The following is a 21,517-nucleotide window of genomic DNA, read 5'->3' as shown; positions in this document are numbered from 1 at the left end:
ATAAAGATTCCTGAGAAATGATTAAAAATAAAATGTTACCTAATGTGTATATACCTAATTTATATAAACATATTTATAAAACTAATTAGCAGTAATATATTATAAAATGAAATTTTTAAGATAAAAGCTGATGGTCATATTTAAAATGTTATATACTTACTTGCTTCAAGTATTTTCTGGATTTAAATCTAACCACATAATTTAATGTTAATATTGAATGGCTTTCAATACATTTTCAGGGAACGGCTTACTTACTGTGAGAAATATGCATTTACTGCATGGGTAAAAAAAGAAGCTAATACTTTATTACAACAAACAAGCACCCAGTCGGGACCCTTTCACCAAATGTTTGATGTCAAGAACAAATCGGCTTTGTTGCAAAGCAACAGATTTCAGTTAAGCAAAAATACTATTTCGGCTGAATAGTTGTTCAAGTTTCAAGAAAGTATGTTTAATTTATAGGGTCTAACAAAAAATGTAAAATGTCTGCAGTTTGAACTTTAATTAGATGGTTAGGCTCATTCATTACACTTATTAAAGATGTATTTTCTGATAGAGCATTTGCCTGAAACATTTTCTTTGTAAAATCTTTTTTTTTTAACATCTTTATTGGAGTAAAATTGCTTTACAATGGTGTGTTAGTTTCTGCTTTATAACAAAGTGAATCAGCTATACATATAGATATATCCCCATATCTCCTCCCTCTTGCGTCTCCTTGCCACCCTCCCTATCCCACCCCTCTAGGTGGTCACAAAGCACCGAGCTAATATCGCTGTGATATGCGGCAGCTTCCGACTAGCTATCTATTTTACATTTGGTAGTATATATAAGTCCATGCCACTTTCTCACTTCGTCCCAACTTACCCTCCCCCCCCCGTATCCTCAACTCCATTCTCTACATCTGTGGTTTTATTCCTGTCCTGCTCCTAAGTTCTTCAGAACCATCTTTCTTTCTTTTTTTTTTTTTGATGCCATATATATGTGTTAGCATACGGTATTTGTTTTTCTCTTTCTGACTTACTTCACTCTGTATGACAGACTCTAGGTCCATCCACCTCACTACAAATAAATCAATTTCATTTCTTTTTATGGCTGAGTAATATTCCATTGTATATATGTGCCACATCTTCTTTATCCATTCATCTGTTGATGGACACTTAGGTTGCTTCCATGTCCTGGATATTGTAAACAGAGCTGCAATGAACATTGTGGTACATGACTCTTTTTGAATTATGGTTTCCTCCGGGTATATGCCCAGTAGTTGGATTGCTGGGTCGTATGGTAGTTCGATTTTTAGTTTTTTAAGGAACCTCCATACTGTTCTCCATAGTGGCTATAACAATTTACATACCCACCAACAGTGCAAGAAGTTTCCCTTTTCTCCACATCCTCTCCAGCATTTATTGTTTCTAGATTTTTTGATGATGGCCATTCTGACCAGTGTGAGGTGACACCACATTGTGGTTTTGATTTGCATTTCTCTAATGATTAGTGATGTTGAGCATCCTTTCATGTGCTTGTTGGCAATCTGTATATCTTTTATGGAGAAATGTCTATTTAGGTCTTCTGTGCATTTTTGGATTGCGTTGTTTGTTTTTTTGATATTGAGCTGCATGAGCTGCTTGTGAATTTTGAAGAATAATCCTTTGTCACTTGCTTCATTTACAAAACTTTCTCCCATTCTGAGGGTTGTCTTTTTGTCTTGTTTATGGTTTCCTTTGCTGTGAAAAAGGTTTTAAGTTTCATTAGTGCCCATTTGTTTGTTTTTGTTTTTATTTCCATTTCTCTAGGAGGTGAGTCAAAAAGGATCTTGCTGTGATTTATGCCAAAGAGTGTCTGCCTGTGTTTTCCCTCTAAGAGTTTTACAGTGTCTGGCCTTACATTTAGGTCTTTAATCCATTTTGAGTTTATTTTTGTATATGGTGTTAGGGAGTGTTCTAATTTCATTCTTTTACATGCAGCTGTCCAGTTTTCCCAGCACCACTTATTGAATAGGCTGTCTTTTCTCCATGGTATATTCTTGCCTCCTTTATCAAAAATAAGCTGACCATATGTACGTGGGCTTACTCTGGGCTTTCTATCCTGTTCCATTGATCTATATTTCTGTTTTTGTGCCAGTACCTTACTGCCTTGATTACTGTAGCTTTGTAGTATAGTCTGAAGTAAGGGAGTCTGATTCCTCCAGCTCCGTTTTTCTTTCTCAAGATTGCTTTGGCTGTTCGGGGTCTTTTTTGTTTCCATACAAATTGTGAAACTTTTTGTTCTAGTTTTGTGAAAAATGCCTTTGGTAGTTTGATAGGGATTGCACTGAATCTGTAGATTGCTTTGGGTAGTATAGTCATTTTCACAATGTTGATTCTTCCAATCCAAGAACATGGTATATCTATCCATCTGTTTGTATTATCTTTAATTTCTTTCATCAGTGTCTTATAGTTTTCTGCATACAGCTCTTTTGTCTCCTTAGGTAGGTATATTCCTAGATATTTTATTCTTTTTGTTTCAATGGTAAATGGAAGTGTTTCCTTAATTTCTCTTTCAGATTTTTCATCATTAGTGTATAGGAAAGCAAGAGATTTGTGTGCATTAATTTTGTATCCTGCTACTTTATGAAATTCGTTGATTAGTTCTAGTAGTTTTCTGGTAGCATATTTAGGATTCTCTATGTATAGTATCATGTAATCTGCAAACAGTGACAGCTTTACTTCTTCTTCTCCGATTTGGATTCCTTTTTTTTTTTTCTTTTTTCTCTGATTGCTGTGGCTAAAACTTCCAAAGTTATGTTGAATAATAGTGGTGAGACTGGACAACCTTGTCTTGTTCCTGATGTTACTGGAAAAGGTTTCATTTTGTTCACCATTGAGAATGATGTTGACCTGGTTTTGTCATATATGACCTTTATTATGTTGAGGTAAGTTCCCTCTATGTCTACTTTCTGGAGAGTTTTTATCATAAATGGGTGTTGATTTTTTTCAAAACCTTTTTCTGCATCTATTGAGACGATCATATGGTTTTTATCCTTTAATTTGTTAATATGGTGTATCACACTTGATTGATTTGCATATATTGAAGAATTGTTGCATTCCTGGGATAAATCCCATTGATCATGGTGTATGATCCATATAATGTGCTGTTGGATTCCGTTTGCTAGTATTTTGTTGAGGATTATTGCGTCTATGTTCATCAATGATATTGGCCTGTAGTTTTCTTTCTTTGTGACATCTTTGTCTGGTTTTGGCATGAGGTTGATTGTGGCCTCATAGAATGCGTTTGGGAGTGTTCCTCCCTCTGCTATATTTTGGAAGAGTTTGAGAAGGAGAGGTATTAGCTCTTCTCTAAATGTTTGATAGAATTTGCCTGTGAAGCCATCTGGTCCTGAGCTTTTGTTTTTTGAAAGATTTTTAATCACAGTCTCAATTTCAGTGCTTGTGATTCATCTGTTTACATTTTCTATTTCTTCCTGGTTCAGTCTCAGAAGGTTGTGCTTTTCTAAGAATTTGTCCATTTCTTCCAGGTTTTCCAATTTTTTGGCATATAGTTGCTTGTAGTAATCTCTCATGATCCTTTGTATTTCTGTAGTGTCAGTTGTTACTTCTTTTTCATTTCTAATTTTATTGATTTGAGTCTTCTCTCTTTTTTTCTTGATGAGTCTGGCTAATGGTTTATCAATTTTGTTTATCTTCTCAAAGAACCAGCTTTTAGTTTTATTGATCTTTGCTTTTGTTTCCTTCATTTCTTTTTCATTTATTTCTGATCTGATCTTTATGATTTCATTCCTTATGCTAACTTTGGGTGTTTTTGTTCTTCTTTCTCTAATTGCTTTAGGTGTAAGTTTAGGTTGTTTATTTGAGATGTTTCTTGTTTCTTGAGGTAGGATTGTATTGCTATAAACTTGCCTCTTAGAACTGCTTTTGCTGCATCCCATAGGTCTTGGGTTGTCATGTTTTCATTGTAATTTGTTTCTAGGTATTTTTTGATTTCCTCTTTGATTTCTTCACTGATCTCTTGGTTATTAAGTAGTGTATTGTTTAGCCTCCATGTGTTTGTAATTTTTACAGATCTTTTCCTGTAATTGATATCTAGTCTCATAGCGTTGTGGTCGGAAAAGATACTTGATATGATTTCAATTTTCTTAAATTTACTAAAGCTTGATTTGTGAACCAAGATATGATCTATCCTGGAGAATGTCCATGAGCACTTGAGAAGAAAGTGTATTCTGTTGTTTTTGGATGGTTGTCCTATAAATATCAAGTCCATCTTGTTTAATGTATCATTTAAAGCTTGTGTTTCCTTATTTATTTTCATTTTGGATGATCTGTCCATTGGTTAAAGTGGAGTGTTAAATTCCCCCATTATGACTGTGTTACTGTCAATTTCCCCTTTTATGGCTGTTAACATTTGCCTTATGTATTGAGATGTTCCTATGTTGGGTGCATAAATGTTTACAATTTTTGTGTCTTCTTCTTGGATTGATCCCTTGATCATTATGTAGTGTCCTTCTTTGTCTCTTGTAATAGTCTTTATTTTAAAGTGCATTTTGTCTGATATGAGAATTGCTACTCCAGCTTCCTTTTGATTTCCCTTTGCCTGGAATATCTTTTTCCATCCCCTCACTTTCAGTCTGTATGTGTCCTTAGGTCTGAAGTGGCTCTCTTGTAGACAGCATATATACAGGTCTTGTTTTTGTATCCATTCAGCCAGTCTATGTCTCTTGGTTGGAACATTTAATCCATTTACATTGACGGTAATTATCAATATGTATGTTCCTATTACCATTTTCTTAATTGTTTTGGGTTTGTTATTGTAGGTCATTTCCTTCTTTTGTGTTTCCTGCCTAGAGAAGTTCCTTTAGCATTTTTTATAAAGCTGGTTTTGTGGTGCTGAATTCTCTTAGCTTTTGCTTGTCTGTAAATGTTTTAATTTCTCCATCAAATCCGAATGAGGTCCTTGCTGCGTAGAGTAATCTTGGTTGTAGGTTTTTCCCTTTCATCACTTTAAATATGTCCTGCCACTCCTTTCTGGCTTGTAGAGTTTCTGCTGAAAGATCAGCTCTTAACCTTATGGGGATTACCTTGTATATTATTTGTTGCTTTTCCCTTGCTGCTTTTAATATTTTTCTTTGTATTTTATTTTTGATATTTTGATTAATATGTGTCTTGGTGTGTTTCTCCTTGGATTTATCCTGTATGGGACTCTACATTTCCTGGACTTGATTGACTATTTCCTTTCCCATATTAAGGAAATTTTCAACTCTAATCTCTTCATATATTATCTCAGTCCCTTTATTTTTCTCTTCTTCTTCTGGGACCTCTATGATTCGAATGTTGGTGCATTTAATGTTGGCCCAGACATCTCTGAGACTGTCCTCAATTCTTTTCATTCTTTTTTCTTTATTCTACTCTGCAGTAGTTATTTCCACTATTTTATCTTCCAGGTCACTTATCTGTTCTTCTGCCTCAGTTATTCTGCTATTGATTCCTTCCAGAGAATTTTTAATTTTATTTTTTGTGTTGGTCATCATTGTTGGTTTGCTCTTTAGTTCTTCTAGGTCCTTGTTAAACATTTCTTGTATCTTCTCCATTCTGTTCCCAAGATTTGGATCATCTTTACTATCATTACTCTGAATTCTTTTTCAAGTAGACTGCCTATTTCCACTTCAGTTGTTTGGTCTGGTGGGTTTTTACCTTGCTCCTTCATCTGCTGTGTGTTTCTCTGTCTTCTCATTTTGCTTAGCTTACTGTGTTTGGGGTGTCCTTTTCACAGGCTGCAGGTTTGTAATTCCTGTTGTTTTGGTGTCTGCCCCCAGTGGTTATGATTGGTTCAGTGGGTTGTGTAGGCTTCCTGGTGGAGGGGACTAGTGCCTGTGTTCTGGTGGATAAGGCTGGATCTTGCCTTTTTGGTGGGCAGGACCGTCTCTGTTGGTGTGTTCTGGAGTGTCTGTGACCTTATTATGATTTTAGGCAGCCTCTCTGCTAATGGGTGGGGTTGTGTTCCTGTCTTGCTAGTTGTTTGGCATAGGGTGTCCAGCACTGTACCTTGCTGGTCATTGAGTGGAACTGGGTCTTACCATTGAGATGGCGATCTCTGGGAGACCTTTCGCTGTTTGATGTTACGTGGAGCCTGGAAGTCTCTGGTGAACCAATGTCCTGAACTTGCCTCTCCCACCTCAGAGGCACAGGCCTAACACCTGGCTTGAGTACCATGACTCTGTGAGACACATGGCTCAGAAGAAAAGGGAGAAAGAAAGAAAGAAGAAAGAAAAAATAAAGTAAAATAAAATAAAGTTTTTGAAATAGAAAATAATTATTAAAAATAAAAAATATTAAAAAGTAATAAAAAAAAAAAGAAAGAAGGGAGTAACCAAGCCAAAAAAGAAATCTACCAATGATAACAAGCGTTACAAACTATACAGAAAGAAAAAAAAAAAGAACAAGAAACAAAAATGGACAGACAGAACCCTAGGACAAATTGTAAAAACAAAGCTATACAGACAAAATCTCACACAGAAGCATACACATACACACTCACAAAAAGAGAAAAAGGAAAAAATATATATATCTATATATATAAAAAAAAAGGAAGAAGAGAGCCACCAAATCAATAAACAAATCGACCAATGATAATAAACTCTAAATACTAAACGAAGATAAACATAAAACCAGAAACCAGTCAGTAGCATACAGTAAACCCCAAGTCTACAGTTGCTCACAAAATCCACTGCCTCTTTTTTGGGATGATTTGTTGTCTATTCAGATATTCCAGAGATGCAGGGTACATCAAGTTGATTGTGGAGATTTAATCCACTGCCCCTAAGGCTGCTGGGAGAGATTTCCTTTTCTGTTCTTTGTTCGCACAGCTCCCAGGGTTCAGCTTTGGATTTGGCCCCACCTCTGTGTGTAGGTCGCCAGAGGGCATTTCTTCCCCACCCAGACAGGACAGAGTTAACGTAGCAGCTGATTAGGGGCTCTGGCTCACTCAGGCCGGGGAGAGGGAGAGGTACGGTATGTGGGGCGAGCCTGCGGCTGCAGAGGCTGATGTAACATTGCAATAGCCTGAGCCATGCCAATTTTTCTCCTGGGGAAGTTGTCCCTGGATCACAGGACCCTGACAGTGGTGGGCTCCATAGATTCCTAGGAGGGGAGGTGTGGATAGTGACCAGTGCTTGCACACAGGCTGCTCTGTGGCTGCAGCAGCAGACTTAGCATCTCATGCCCATCTCTGGGGTCTGCGCTGATAACTGCAGCTCATGCCCATCTCTGGAGCTCGTTTAGGTGGTGCTCTGAATCTGCTCTCCTCGCACACCCTGAAACAATGGTCTCTTGCCTCCTAGGCAGTTCTAGACTTTTTCCCAGACTCCCTCCCATCTAGCTGTGGTGCACTAGCTCCCTTGAAGCTGTGTTCATGCAGCCAACCCCAGTCCTGTCCCTGGGAATTGACCTCCGAAGCCCGAGCCTCAGCTCCCAGCCCCTGCCTGCCCTGGCGGTCAAGCAGACAAGCCTCTCGGGCTGGTGAGTGCTGGTGGGCACTGATCCTCTGTGCGGGAATCTCTCCACTTTGCCCTCTGCACCCCTGTTGCTGTGCTCTCCTCCATGGCTCTGAAGCTTCCCCCCTGCCACCCCCGTCTCTGCCAGTGAAGGGGCTTCCTAGGGTGTGGAAACCTTTCCTCCTTCACAGCTCCCTCCCACTGGTGCAGGTCCCATCCCTATTCTTTTGCCTCTGTTTATTCTTTTTCTTTTGCCCTCCCCAGGTACGTGGGGAGTTTCTTGCCTTTTGGGAAGTCTGAGGTCTTCTGCCAGCATTCAGTAGGTGTTCTGTAGGAGTTGTTCCACATGTAGATGTATTTCTGGTGTATCTGTGGGGAGGAAGGTGATCTCTGCGTCTTACTCTTCCTCCATCTTGAAGGTCTCCTCTTTTTAAAATCTTATTTTAAGTTTCCTTGAACTTTTGTTTTTCTTTTTTTTTTTTTGCGGTACGCGGGCCTCTCACTGTTGTGGCCTCTCCCGTTGCAGAGCACAGGCTCCAGACGCACAGGCTCAGCGGCCATGGCTCACGGGCCCAGCCGCTCTGTGGCATGTGGGATCTTCCCGGACCGGGGCACGAACCTGTGTCCCCTGCATTGGCAGGCGGACTCTCAACCACTGCGCCACCAGCGAAGCCCTATTTTGATATATTTGATCTTTTTAGGCCACTAGTGTTAAAAGGCAATACCAGTTTAATCATTTCCCAAATAAGAGTATAAAATATGACTCAGACGAGGCTTGGAACTTCCCAATTATAATGGACTATCAGAAGATTAAGCTGTGAACAGTCTGTGTGTGTGTGTGTGTGTGTGTGTGTGTGTGTGTGTGTGTGTGTGAGATGTGTTTTTGCACATTTTAAAAAGTGTTTTTCAGAATCATATGTATTTTTTTCTATTTGCTCTAAAAATTTCAGAAGGTTCCTATCAATTTACCTATATTTATTTTATTTATGTATGTATATATATATATACACATATATACACAGATTATGATGTATACAATACATATAATTTTCACAAAATTAAATTTAAAGTTCATTTTATCATCTGACCTCTGATTGTATTTCAAATGTCCACTGTACCCTCCTAACAGCTACAATTATAAATTTCTGAGATCTTGTCCTTTTATTTCATTTGTTTCTTTAACCCCTTTCACTGGCTCACTGTCTTCTACTAGCAGCCTGTGTCATTACATCCTCCCTCTTCTTTCTGTTTGCATCTGGTTCTCATAAATCAATTCCAGATGAAATCGAGTAATCTTGCCCTAGTACGCCACTACCTATATAATTCATCCTTATCAGATCTATCCAAGCTAAACATTGGCCCCTGGTATTCTGATTCTTCTCATGGGATTCAGGATTAATTGGGACCCTCTGTTATAAGTAGTAGACTATCTCCAAAACTTTGACCTTTGTCGACAGTCTTGTTCTCTGACCCTGGCCATAGGCTAAAACCTATATTCCCAGATGTATATTTCTAGAACTGTTCAGCTTTTTGAACTTTCAGCCATGTAGTCACTAGATCAGATTTCCATATATTGAGTCAAAGGAGAAGTTAATAAACATTGAGGACAGGTCTATTGGTATGCATTATGGTTTTATATAAAGATGAATTAAACAATTATTTCTGCTCTCAATTAGTTTGTAACTTAATAGAGAATATGGCAGAAGTACATTGATAAGAATAATAATATAGAGTAAAAATGTGCAATAAGAGTGGCATACTTTTATCTGAGCCTAATGAACTGAGAAAAGATATTTTTTTTAAGAGTTCAAACTGATTTCCTTCTGCCACTATGGCTGAATGTAAATAAGTTGCTCAAATTCTTTGGGTCTAAAGTTCTTTATTTAAAAAATTAAATAGTAATACTTCATGAATCTGTATATTAAATGAGTAATACATATATAAGATAGTCATACATATATATCTGTTATCAAATAAATGTTCAATAATAGGTATCTATAAATATATATGTGTATATGTATTTGCACATACGTTTTTCAATTTATATATAAATATGTGGGCTAAGTTTACACAGAATAATTAAGACTTGAGTTTTTGACATACTAATATTGAGACTCTGGAACCAGCAGAAAGTTCTGGACCAAAGATAAAGTAATAGTGAACATCATGCAGCACTTCACATGGGCTATAACCAAAAAGATGTGGGGAAACAGGAACATAAGCACCAGGACCAGTTTTTCACATAGTTAAGAGGAAGGGTTCAAAAACAAGCAAACAAACACAGAAAAGCAACAAGAACAACAACAAAAACAAGACTTCATCACTCCATTAGGAGACGAGGAAGCACTAAAGTCTGTGTGGGCCAAGGACTAGGGAACTTGTGTCCTTCATCTGAGAAGAGTGTGTAGAAATGAGGCTTACTTACTTGAAATCCAGGAGCATTGCTGCTTTTTGTCCCTTGATGTCATCTCCCTGCCTAAAGCTGAGAGGAAGGGCCTTGTGGAGCTCCTGCTATAGTGCATAAGTCTGAGGCTGGAGTGAGGTGTGCGATGGAAAGCCCCACCCCCAAGAATAAATGAAAAATATTGGAGGCAGAGTTCGGAGTAAGTTAAATCTCAGTAAAAGACTTAGAAATGTAGAACGTTGTCTTTGTGAAGTTTCCTTGTAAAACTTTAAAAAGTAAATAAGACCTTCGTGCACATCCCCTGGGGCAACAAGAAAGTGAGGCCACTGTAGAGATTGTGTTTCACTCTATCAATTCTTGAAGAAAATAGGAAGAGAAGAACCCCAAGTGCTTTGAAAGTGGGCTGTGGCTGCTAATAAGAAGAGAAAAGGGGACTCTGGGCCTGGTTCTTGGCTTAAGAAGATGTCCCATGTGGATATGGGATTACCTATGGGGCCATTCCTCAAGCCAGGCCCATCTGTTGTCGCTAGTGTGCTTTTAAGATCTTGTGAAAAAATTATTCTCTGGTATGGAGATTGAACTTGCTGAATATTTTCCTGGGTAAACAATGTTTTGTTCTTTTTGCTTACTAATTCAGAAAACACATTAGCAACAATATTTATGTAGTTTATAGACAAGGAAAGAAATCACATGTTCCTGACCAAATGATTTAGTCATCATTTTATGAGGTTTTCCATATGTGTGTCATCAGACACTTTAGAATACCAAAGATGAAACCTTTGTTTGGCAGTACTGTGTTATTTCTTAACAAGTTTAAACACTGTTGATTAGAGAGCATATCAGACATATTCAGGTCTTCTTTAAACTCTCACTGTAAATTTTTAGATTTTGCATTTTTAAACTTTCAATTCAACATCTTCCACAAAGCTGTGAAAGTTTTGAAAGCTAAGTATCTCATATACTTATAACTACAAAAAAATCATTAAAAGAAAAGAATGATTCCAAATCTTTTCCTGAATAATATTATCATAGGATTGACTTGAAAGTTTTGTGGAGGAACAAAAATCCTGAGAACTATGACACAGAAATCTGTAGGATTAAAAATGGACCTTTAAAAGGTCAATGTTCCATTTTTTTGTTTCTAAAACAAGTACAACAACAAAGAGTACTATAGAATACATTTTAACTATGTACCAGCCACTATCCTAAGCATGTTACATTCCCCTCAACACCTCTTTTGAGGTAGGTCCTATTTTCATTATTCCCATTTTGCATATAAGGAGACAGATTTAGTGAGTGGAGTACAATGTCAATAAAAGAGATAAAAGAGCCCTTCATGTCCTCTGGGACATTGATTTAGTTATCCCTTCTCTCAATTCATCAGATATACAGCCTCCTTCCCATGATATCCCCTTCTGTCCACACAAAAGCACAGATATCCTCTAGTTATTTTTTTTAATGCAACCAGTGGGAGAAACACTAACATCATTCACATCATTAACTTCCATTTCATCCAACTGTAATTAAACACATTCAAGAGCTTTAGGCCAAACATTGGCCAAAAAGAATACCCCAGAAAAATTGATTTTGGTTTTAACATGTGCTATGAAAAATTCGAAATTCATGACCAGACTGTTGTCTCCAAATGCTCCACAAACAACCTCGACAATAGCTAGGGTCCCTCACAGATGGACCTTTTTCTCTCGCTTGTGCCTCATGCTGTTCTCGGGGATCGGCTTGCCCAGGGTCCCAGAGCATCTCACTGAGCAGTACCTGTCCAGCTGCTAACACCTTATGGCTTTTTGCCAGTAGTCAACAGCTCCACATTCAAGTCAAATCCCAGCTCCATTCCCCACTAAGTCTGTGGCCCTAAAAATGTTCAGCCTTTCTCTCAGTTTACTTATATATAAAATGGAGATAAGAGTTGTACTAACTTATGAAGATTAGACAATGCAAGTAAACTTCTTCAACCAGTACTTGAATACCTAAAGACTCAGTAAATATTTGCAATTATCATTATTAATATGTTGAGTGAGATTTAAAACGTATTATTTTAATGTGCTTCCTCCTTCAGTGTTTATAATACTTCCAGATCTATTCTGGGTATGAAATGTTTGTGACATCAGCCTACCATTGTTTAAGTGACTAGTAAAAAGGCAATTACAGTATTTAAACATCTGTAGTCGATTGTACAAAAAAAAGCAAAAAGTGAGAACTAGTTTTCTTTCCTTTAATGTAAAATCAAACACCTAAAAAGTAGGATTTCTGCAGTCATGAATTTAAAAATATGTTAATGTAAATGGAATGCTTAATATAAATTATGTCACGGAGAAGGATATATATGGCAACAAAGGTCAGCTTGCAGCCTAAATTTAATTGCATAGGTTTCCGGGAGGTATCATGCCTCATTACACTGCCCAGTTCAAGTGGTCTTACACATTTTTTATCTAACGTAGAATTTGAGCTTCCTTACATAGAGCACAAAAATACCAGATCACTAAAACCACTGCATTCCTTAATTTTCTAGTCTGTTGATTTTGGTTCCTATACATTTGAGCATAAAAGCTGATTGGTACTATGCCATCAGTAATAACAATCTAATAGGAAAAAGTTTGAATAGTAGTAAGGAAATACTAGCAAATCACTAGAATATTATTATGAAAAAATAATATTAGAAGGCTGTGAATCTCAACACCATCCTGATACTAAAGAGTTACTCCATAAACATTTTACAGAGAAACAAATGAGCAAGTGAATGAATGGCTTTATTTACAAAATGTTGAGTACTGGAAATAAGTAGAATTTAAACTTCGTTTAACAGGAGATAATTTTATGGGAGAAAGAATAGTATCTTAAACAGACAGTAAGAGTATCCAGGGCTTTATTTTATTGTACATAAATACAGTTAAACAGACTTTCATTATTTCTATTTAGACAAATTAAAGTTTGAAAACTAATTTTGAAAACACAACTAAGGGCAGATGATTTGCCATTTACCTGTGGGACAACCCACAGAGTCTAGCCAAATATGTCGTCTGATCCTCACCACAAAGAGTCTGCTAACCTTGTGTAGTACAGACCGTGTACCCCAAGATTTTGTTAAATGCTAGGTTTTCACTATATGCTGATAACGGAACTGGAACAGGAAATAAAAATGAATTGTTTCACATTTACCTTAAATATTAAATACATGCAACAAAAATGATTTCAAGTCAGCTCATTGACATAGTGTTATTTCCAGCAAGTGGAAGATTAGAGTTTTGATGTTAACTTGAAGCTTTCTTCTTTAAGATTTCTGCAAACAAATATTGGTTAGTACAGAAAAGGGGGTTTAAAGGCCTCAGAAGCCCAGTTGAATTTTGTTGACAATAGCATTGAGAGTCACATCTAGGAATACAGTTTTTAACTCTGCCTTGTCAGCTGGCCAGCTATTCCAGGCCCAGGGGTATTCTCCAAATCTGGCTTGAGCTATTTTACTGTAAGTGCCTCTTTTGTGGCATTTAAATGATATTGTTGTGTTCTGCATTGCTGAATCAGCACCTTTAAAATAGAATAAGAGGTTGACGTATTCCTTTTGTGCAGTATCACTAGGAAAGAGTTGGAATACTAGTCCCTAAATAAAAATATTTTTTTCTTGTAACAACACTAAAAATCACTCGATCACTTGCCTATGTGTTCACAAATTTTACTTTGGGATGTTTTCTAAATTCTCTTCCGTAGTTCTGTCTACAGCTAATTGTTAAGTTTGCTATTATTTTTGTTATTTATGAACATTAAGACTTGATTTTCTTTTCCATCTAGGATCCCCTGCCCTGACTGGAACTGGAACTATCAATGTCATAGTGGATGATGTCAATGACAATGTCCCCACTTTTGCCAGTAAAATGTATTTCACAACAATTCCTGAAGATGACCCAACAGGGACAGATGTTTTATTGGTAAATGCCTCAGATGCTGATGCTTCAACAAATGCAGTTATCAGGTACATTTTACTTTCTAAATTTTAATTATTTTTCTCATTAAACATTAGTCTTTGGACTAAATGCACACAATGCTTCATTTTGCTGAAATTCTGTAGCATTAACTCATAGCCCAGTTGTGGTTATCTATTGCTGAATAACCAACTATGCCTAAAATTAGGATTAAGACAATAATGATTTTATGTATCGTTCTAAAATTTTATCTTATTCATTTTATTTATATTTTTATTGTATCTCATTATTTTGTAGTTGAGGAATTAGGGCACAGGTCAGTGGGAGATTCTTCTGCTTCTTGTGGTTGACCTAGTGTCACTTATGGTATTTACCTGGTGACTGTGTCCTAGAGGGTCCAAGATAGCTTCACTCGCATGCCTGGTGGCTTGGCAGGGATGGCTGGAACTTTAGGCTCAGTTGGACCCCTTCTCTGCTCATGCGATCTCAGAGCTTCTCAGTGTGGTTCTTCAGCAGGGTAGTTGGACTTCTTTATATGGTAGAAGAACCTCTGGGTTACAAGGACCTCAGGTGAAAGCTGTTAATGCTCTTAAAGGCCAGGCCTTGAAACGGCGTAGAATCACTTCCATAATACTCCCTTTGTCAAAGCAGCCATGGCCAGCCAAGGGTCCCCGGGCCAGAACCCATCAGTGAAAAGTCTTCAAACGACTGTGCCATCCTATAGTCAGATATGATAAAAATTCATGCCATTTTTATCTTGCAAAAAACTATTATGTTCACTTTAAATTGACAGACAAATATTACAACTTAAATGAAAAATATTTTCACAGAATAGTAAGTTGTTATGCCAACCTAAATCTTATTTACTCTGGCTTGATATGTTTTTAATGGAATATATATTTTGGATGTTAATCACTCCTTGCTATTCATGGAATCCTGGAGAAAATCCACTTTTTCCTCTGGTTAACAGAGCTTTTATGTATTAATGTTTATATTGACTATTTAAGTATTACATATTTAAGTCATTTACCCAACTACTGATGGACTCTCTAAAAGCACAACCTTTTATGTGTGATGTTAATTTTCCCATATGGTCTAACATGATCTTTTGCACAGCAGCTACCCCCAAAATATTTATTTCTATTCTTCTTTCTACCAGTTTGATCAAGTTATGCATTTTAATGGATGGAATACTTATTTTGAGTTAAACACTTTACGTAACTTTTAATATTTTCCCTTCTAGTAAACCAGCCTGCATTAATTACTAGCTTATCTAGTTTATATCTTTATCTAGTTTATATCTTTGTTTCCCAGACACCTATTCCAGAATTTAGCTGTTATAGAAATATATTCCTTTTTTTTTCCCCAAGTGACCAAATCTCCATTCAAAACCTCACTTTTAATTCTTTTATGTCATAACATTGGAGAAAGTCACAAAACTGTATCAACAGGGTTGACATTCAAAGGCAAATCCCTTTCTCTGTGCTCCTAATCCCATCCCATTCGACTTCCCTCAAATCATTAATTCAACAGTTACTACGTTTTGCTCTGGATCTTCAGGTAATCCTTCTTTCCTTAATCATACCTTTATCCCTATAGAAATGCTCAGAATATCTGGTATTGAGTTCTGGTTCCTTTATTTACTTACATGACTTAGGAAAGTCATTTTAGTGTCTCTAAGGCTCAGTGTATCCATCAGTAAAAGTGGAGTTAAGAATTGCTACTTTCGAAATTTGTGAGAATTAAATATATATTGACCAATTACTAGGTTCCAAGTATCATATATGGAATCAGTTAATATGTGCAAATGTCTCTAACACATTATTGGGACATGAAAGTCACTAAATTTATACTAGTTTTTTTTCTTTTCATCACTCTAATATCTATTTTATTCTTAATATATTCTTCTACAACATAGTAGTGACTGGCACCTAAATAAATGCATTAAATGAATGATCCTAGTATTCTTTACAACTGCTGCTTTTACTCACAGTTTTCACACCACATTTTTGAGAGGGTGGGTTACTGCCTCAAAGTTTTCTCTGGCCATTTATTCTTGAAAATCTCTCAGTCTTTCTCCTCCATTGCTTTACCAAAAAAGACTATTTGAAGATTCTACTGAAATTTATCAAGTCCAGTGATTTCTGAGTCTTTATTTTCCTTTGCCTTTTGCAATATTTGCACCGCAGGTCAGCCTTTCTTATTGGCATTTTTTTTTCTCCTCAGTGTCTGTGTAAATGTTATTTCTTATTTCTCATCCTGCGTCTCTGACCACACCTTCTAATTTGCCTTCTGTATCCCCTCTTTCTAGCTCTCCAAAGAAATTTGGACCTTCACCACAGCATTTTTTCTCAGTCCTTCTCTTTCCTTTATTTTCCCGCACGTGTGTGTATGTGTGTGTGTGTGTGTGTGTGTGTGAGAGAGAGAGAGAGAGAGAGAGAGAGAGAGTAAAAGAGAGCGAGAGGAGAGAATCATCCATTTCCATGGCTGCAGCCATGAGAAAAGTTACCCAGAAAACTAGACAGAAAACCTCTAAACCTATTGTATCAACACTGACTCCACCCTGGAGATTCCCACCCGTCTTTAAAACTCTCTAGGAGGCACTTCTACATAGAGGTAAAGTCATAAGAACAACATATCGGAAACTAATAACCTTTTCTGTTTCTCATCTTGGTGTACTGCGCTCTTTTAATGATGTTGCCTTGCTTTCTTCATCCTCCCATCTTGATGGCTAACAGTCATCCTGTCCACTCAGTGGACAAGTTTTCATGTTTCTTCTTTCCTAATGCCTCTGGCACTCATTCTTTTCTGTGCATCCCTCCTGCCAAGACCCTAGTTCAGTCCATAATTACATCATGCCTGGACTATTATAATAAAAATTAACTTACTTTCCTTACTCTGGTTTCTAATCCTTCCAATCTATATATTACATGATCCTGTATAATCTTGGAGCCCTTACGATGTCCCAGATACTTTGTTAAGTTCTGAGGAGTTAAGCACTTCAGTTCTAATAAGAACAGTTTAATATAGAAGGTAATTTTGCAATATTACAATTATAGTACCTTGTAACAAGTATAGTTTAAACAGAATGTGTGGAAAGAACAGCATACTCAGTGATACCTGAGGAAATAAGTATAAGCTTCAAGTAATTGATGAGTTTTGGAAAGACAGAGGAGTTGCTTATGGACAAACAAGGGATGAAAGGCATTCTAGGGAAAGACAATAACAGGTGCAAAGCCAAATCTATGCAAAAACATAGCATCAGAAAAACAAAGCTCTTCAGTATGGTTGGTGTGGGTTAGGAACGAGCCTTGTATACCATAGGAGAAAATTCATATTTCTTTCTGTGTCTAGTAGGAGAAACAGCTGAAATGTTTTAAGATGGGCAATAACATGATTCGTTTATGTTTTATGATGATTCCTCTCTCAGTGTTGTAGAAAGTGATTTGGATAAAGCAAAGCCTGAGTCAGTGAATGAAAGGAAAATGGCAGTAACATGAAACAGCTAGCTCAGCGGCGTAGCTTTAACGATACTCCCCCCTCCTCAACATCTTTCAACTTCCAGTTTGCCTAGGGCATAACGCCCAGTCTGCATATTCCAGCCACTCCGTAAACAGTCCCAGCATCTTTCCAAGCTTATTCTGTACAAATGTATAGCCAAACTTTCAGCCTCACTGGATCACTTTCTGCTCCTGGGAAAAGGACCTGTGCTTTTCCAAGCATTATGGCTCTGTTCAAATCCTTCTATATCCTAGACCAGGGTTCTGCAAACAGCAGCCTGCAAGCCAAATTCGACCCAGTGCCTAGTTTTGTAAATAAAGTGTTACTGAAAAATAGCTATGCCCATTCACGTACGTATCGTCTGCGGCTGCTTTTGCATTAAAACAGCAAGTTGAGTGTTGCAACAGAGATCTGATGGCCTAAAGAGCTGAAAGTATTTACTAACTGGTCCTTTACAGAAAAAATTTGTTGACTCCTAGCCTAAAATACCTTCATTCTCCCTTTACGATACTATTGTAAGGTGGGTAACCTCTTTAAGACTTAGCCTAAATCTACATTTCTCCAAGAAAGGCTTTTCTATCAAAAGTGATCTCTTTGTCTCCTGAATTCCCTAAACAATGCTTCTGAGCAATTTCATAGCACTTAAACATACTGCCTGGTTTTGTATTTACTTTTCCATGTGTCTTTCTTCCATCTAGGGTATAAGCTTGAGCACAGAATTTTTTTTACCTACTTATCCATGTCTCTATTAGTTCATCCATTTACCTAAAGATGGATTATAAGAGATTATATATAATAGATTATTATAATTATGTACGTATATATACTGTCATGTGTGTAAACCTAAACTTTGAATTCTTGTCATACTAATTACTCTGCCAAGTGCTTTTCAAAAGAAATTACATTTGATGCTCAAAACTACCAAATGAAAGGAATACATATATGTATAATACTTTATAGATAGAGAAGACTTAGAAAGGCTAAGAAACTTTATGAATTTAAGTACTTGAATGAGATCAAAATTCATGTCCAAGGGAACTGTGTTCCAAAGTCCAGTTTCTAAACTATTACTAAATCACTGTATTCTAGCAGCCCACAGTGCAGTGCCTTATGACCGTAGCAAATCTCAGGAAGAGGTAAAAAAAGTTTCAAAAAATCAAATGGGGATATTTCAGCTTTACAAATGCAACAACAGTTGATTTAGATTTTAGATAACAATGATCAGTTTATGCCAGTAATTTGAAACAGTAATTTCTTGAGTCAGAAAAAAAATTAACACCTTGTTGATTTGCATTGAACTAAATCATTGTAAACTGATTCTACATCGACAAACCTGAGCAAGAGTCCCTTTTGGCCTTAGCAAGAGCTACAGTGTGCCTTGTCTCACCCACATCCCCCCAGGCTGTGTCCCACCTTCCATCTACTGTAGGATAATGGAAAAAGTGCATGTTGAAGTCATAAAGACAGAAGTTCAAAGTCTCCATGTACCATTTATAGATTTCATGTTTCTCTGTGCAACTAGATTAGCCTCCCTTAGACTCAGATTCCTCATCGATAAAAAATGTAGTACAAAGCCAAACTGTTAGGATTGTTCTGAGGCTTAAATGAGAGCGTATATAAAATGCCTTGTAGTCTTCTGGGTGCACCCTAAGAACACAGTAAGATGCTGCAAAGTTATAAAGAACAGCGTAGTGTTTAGCTGTTAAGAAGGTAGCACAAGACTTGATCTAAGTTCATAACCTTAAAAGAAATTAATGTGGACCAGAGAAGCAGGAGAGAGATGCATGAAAAGATGAGAAGTGAAACAAGACTCAAATAATACAAGTAGGGAAAACCTGGGCATGTGATCTCAGCAGTCCGTCCATTTATATTGTCCCCTATGTTTCTTTTATCTCTTTCTTTTTGTAACTTCCAAGAATAAATTTGATTGAAACTGGTATTATAGATATTGTGAGATATTAAAGAATATCTCATATTTAAAATACACTATTGATACACTTTTATTCTTTAATTTTTAAAACTAATAAATATATTACCTACTTTTAAATAGACAATCTTATGTGCAATAGCATAAAATAAAGAATAAGAATTTATAATACAGAGTTCCTCTATGGATTATTTAGTTCAACCTGGGCCAGAACTCACATCATTTGCCTTTCAACACGTTGTTCATTCTAACATACCATGGTCTTCTCACATACAAAGCATCCAAATCAAATTTACATACATTTTGCCTCCCTCTTATTTTTATTTGTAAATGCTTAAGGGAACAAATATTTGAGTGAACCCTGACCTTTGCTGCCATAAAGCTGTAAGAAAGCTTGTGGCACTATGAAGCACTTGTTCCAACCCCTATTAACTTATTTGGTCATTTCTACACCTACCGATAGAAGCAAAGTTTCCCAAAGTAAAATCATGTAATTCTCATAATCCAGGTGTCTACAGACTTTCTCCAAAAGGTAAGGCAATATGAGTATTTCATGAGTCCTGAATTTCTAACTTTGAGAAATCATTTACAAACCTTTGTTATTTTTATTTTGATAAAGGGAATAGATAGCTTCTACTGTGTAAGCATAGTAATTACACTTTGTAAAGTCATTTCTGGTCCGGGAAATATAGTCAGTGCTGTTCTCACTCCTGATCGTGGCATGTGGGTGTGTCAAAGGGTGTTCAAATCTGAGTGATACCAAGTACTTTATCAATATAAATATCATTTCTCAACCAAATTCCTTCTTTATTCTTTTTCTATTTAGCTCTCATTTTACAGAACTTCTATTTAAAAAAAAAGAAATAGCTCCCAACGGTTCATTATGTCTCTAAAAAGGATGAAGATGCTGAAATGTTTGTTTTAAATGATGAACTTCATAGGAGAAATGTGCAGTGGCTGCAATGCAAGGTTTTTCTTGCTGTTTCTATTAGGCACTTGCTGTAGCTACGTTTTTATGGACACAAACCAAACTATAGAAACACCAGTTAGTTCCAACAAGGGCATTTCTTTGTTGGCATAAAGGAGAAAGCTTTGAAAGATGTCTATTATCTCGCTACCCTCCAACTTAAAAAATTATGGACCCCAGCCAGCTTCTGAACCTTCAAGCTTAGCTACTTCTTTCCTAGCTGACCTCTCAGGAATATATACAGACAGCTTTTTTCTTCAGAAAGAAGATAGAAGCTATTCTCAGTGGAAACTCCTCCCGCTAACCAATCTGGTTAGCATCAAAATATCCATGAAGATGTCATAGCTCTCCTTACAACAAGAAAGCAAAGCAGCATGGCCATATGAGGAATAGCAAATGAGAGAATTAGTAACTAGGAATGTCTCTGTATAAATAATCAGTTCTTGAGTTGTTCTGGACAGTCAGTATGTGTCAAATACTTTGTTTGGTCTTTAAAGAAAAAGATCTTCCACTGACCTTTCTGGTATATTATGGTGCACAGCAGAAAAAATAATTTTTAGATTCATTTAACAGATGTTCATTTGTTATCCTGGCCACTGACCACAATATTAGAGCAAGGCCCTGATTTATGCTCTCAGGCTGGTTTATTTAAAACACAATAGTCTTCTGGGTATATTCTGGGGACTTGCATGATTTAAGAAACCCACAAACCTTGTGAGGACCTGCTTGAGGTCATGGGATATCTCACAGTAAAGATTGTTAATGTGATGTTCATATAAAATTTGAACTCGCCATATCCTTTCGTTGTTGTGTGATCTTACTTGTAATGTTTTTCTTGACATTTCTGCCTCGGTCATTAAAGTATAGTAAATAGATGTTGCAGCATTAAAACTGGAAGAAATATGCCCACGTCTGCTCTCTCCTTTAGTTATAGGATCATTGGTGGAAATTCTCAGTTCACCATCAACCCATCCACAGGACAAATCATCACCAGTGCGTTGCTAGACAGGGAAACAAAAGAGAATTATACTTTAGTGGTTGTTGCATGTGATGCTGGATCCCCGGAGCCTCTTTCCAGTTCCACCAGTGTGCTCGTCACGGTGACTGACGTCAACGACAACCCGCCAAGGTTTCAGCATCACCCGTATGTCACACATATTCCATCCCCTACTCTTCCAGGTAACCAAACCAACTCGGAGGTCTCATAGATGAATAAAAACTATACATTGGACACTTTCTATAATTACATTGCTGTTATTTTTACGTGTATATTTCTGATATAGCCAAAGTTGGCAAATCCTCTAAA

General features: G+C 36.9%; 1 protein-coding gene across 2 annotated transcripts in view; it reads left to right on the top strand.

Moving 5' to 3' along the window:
* The window catches only part of FAT4 (FAT atypical cadherin 4), a 171,154-nt gene that overhangs the window by 107,614 nt on the left and 42,023 nt on the right, over positions 1 to 21,517 (top strand). For both annotated transcript variants that reach the window (XM_082838502.1, XM_082838501.1), the window contains 2 exons: positions 13,686 to 13,866; positions 21,140 to 21,390. In XM_082838502.1, coding sequence (XP_082694628.1) covers positions 13,686 to 13,866; positions 21,140 to 21,390 — 432 coding nt within the window. The remainder of the gene's footprint in view (positions 1 to 13,685; positions 13,867 to 21,139; positions 21,391 to 21,517) is intronic.

This window comes from Leucopleurus acutus, assembly GCF_964270905.1.
Source record: "Leucopleurus acutus genome assembly, chromosome: 4".
Classification (NCBI taxonomy): Eukaryota; Metazoa; Chordata; class Mammalia; order Artiodactyla; family Delphinidae; genus Leucopleurus; species Leucopleurus acutus.
Note: the sequence above shows the minus strand (reverse complement) of the source record. Positions and strands in the feature narration are given on the sequence as shown.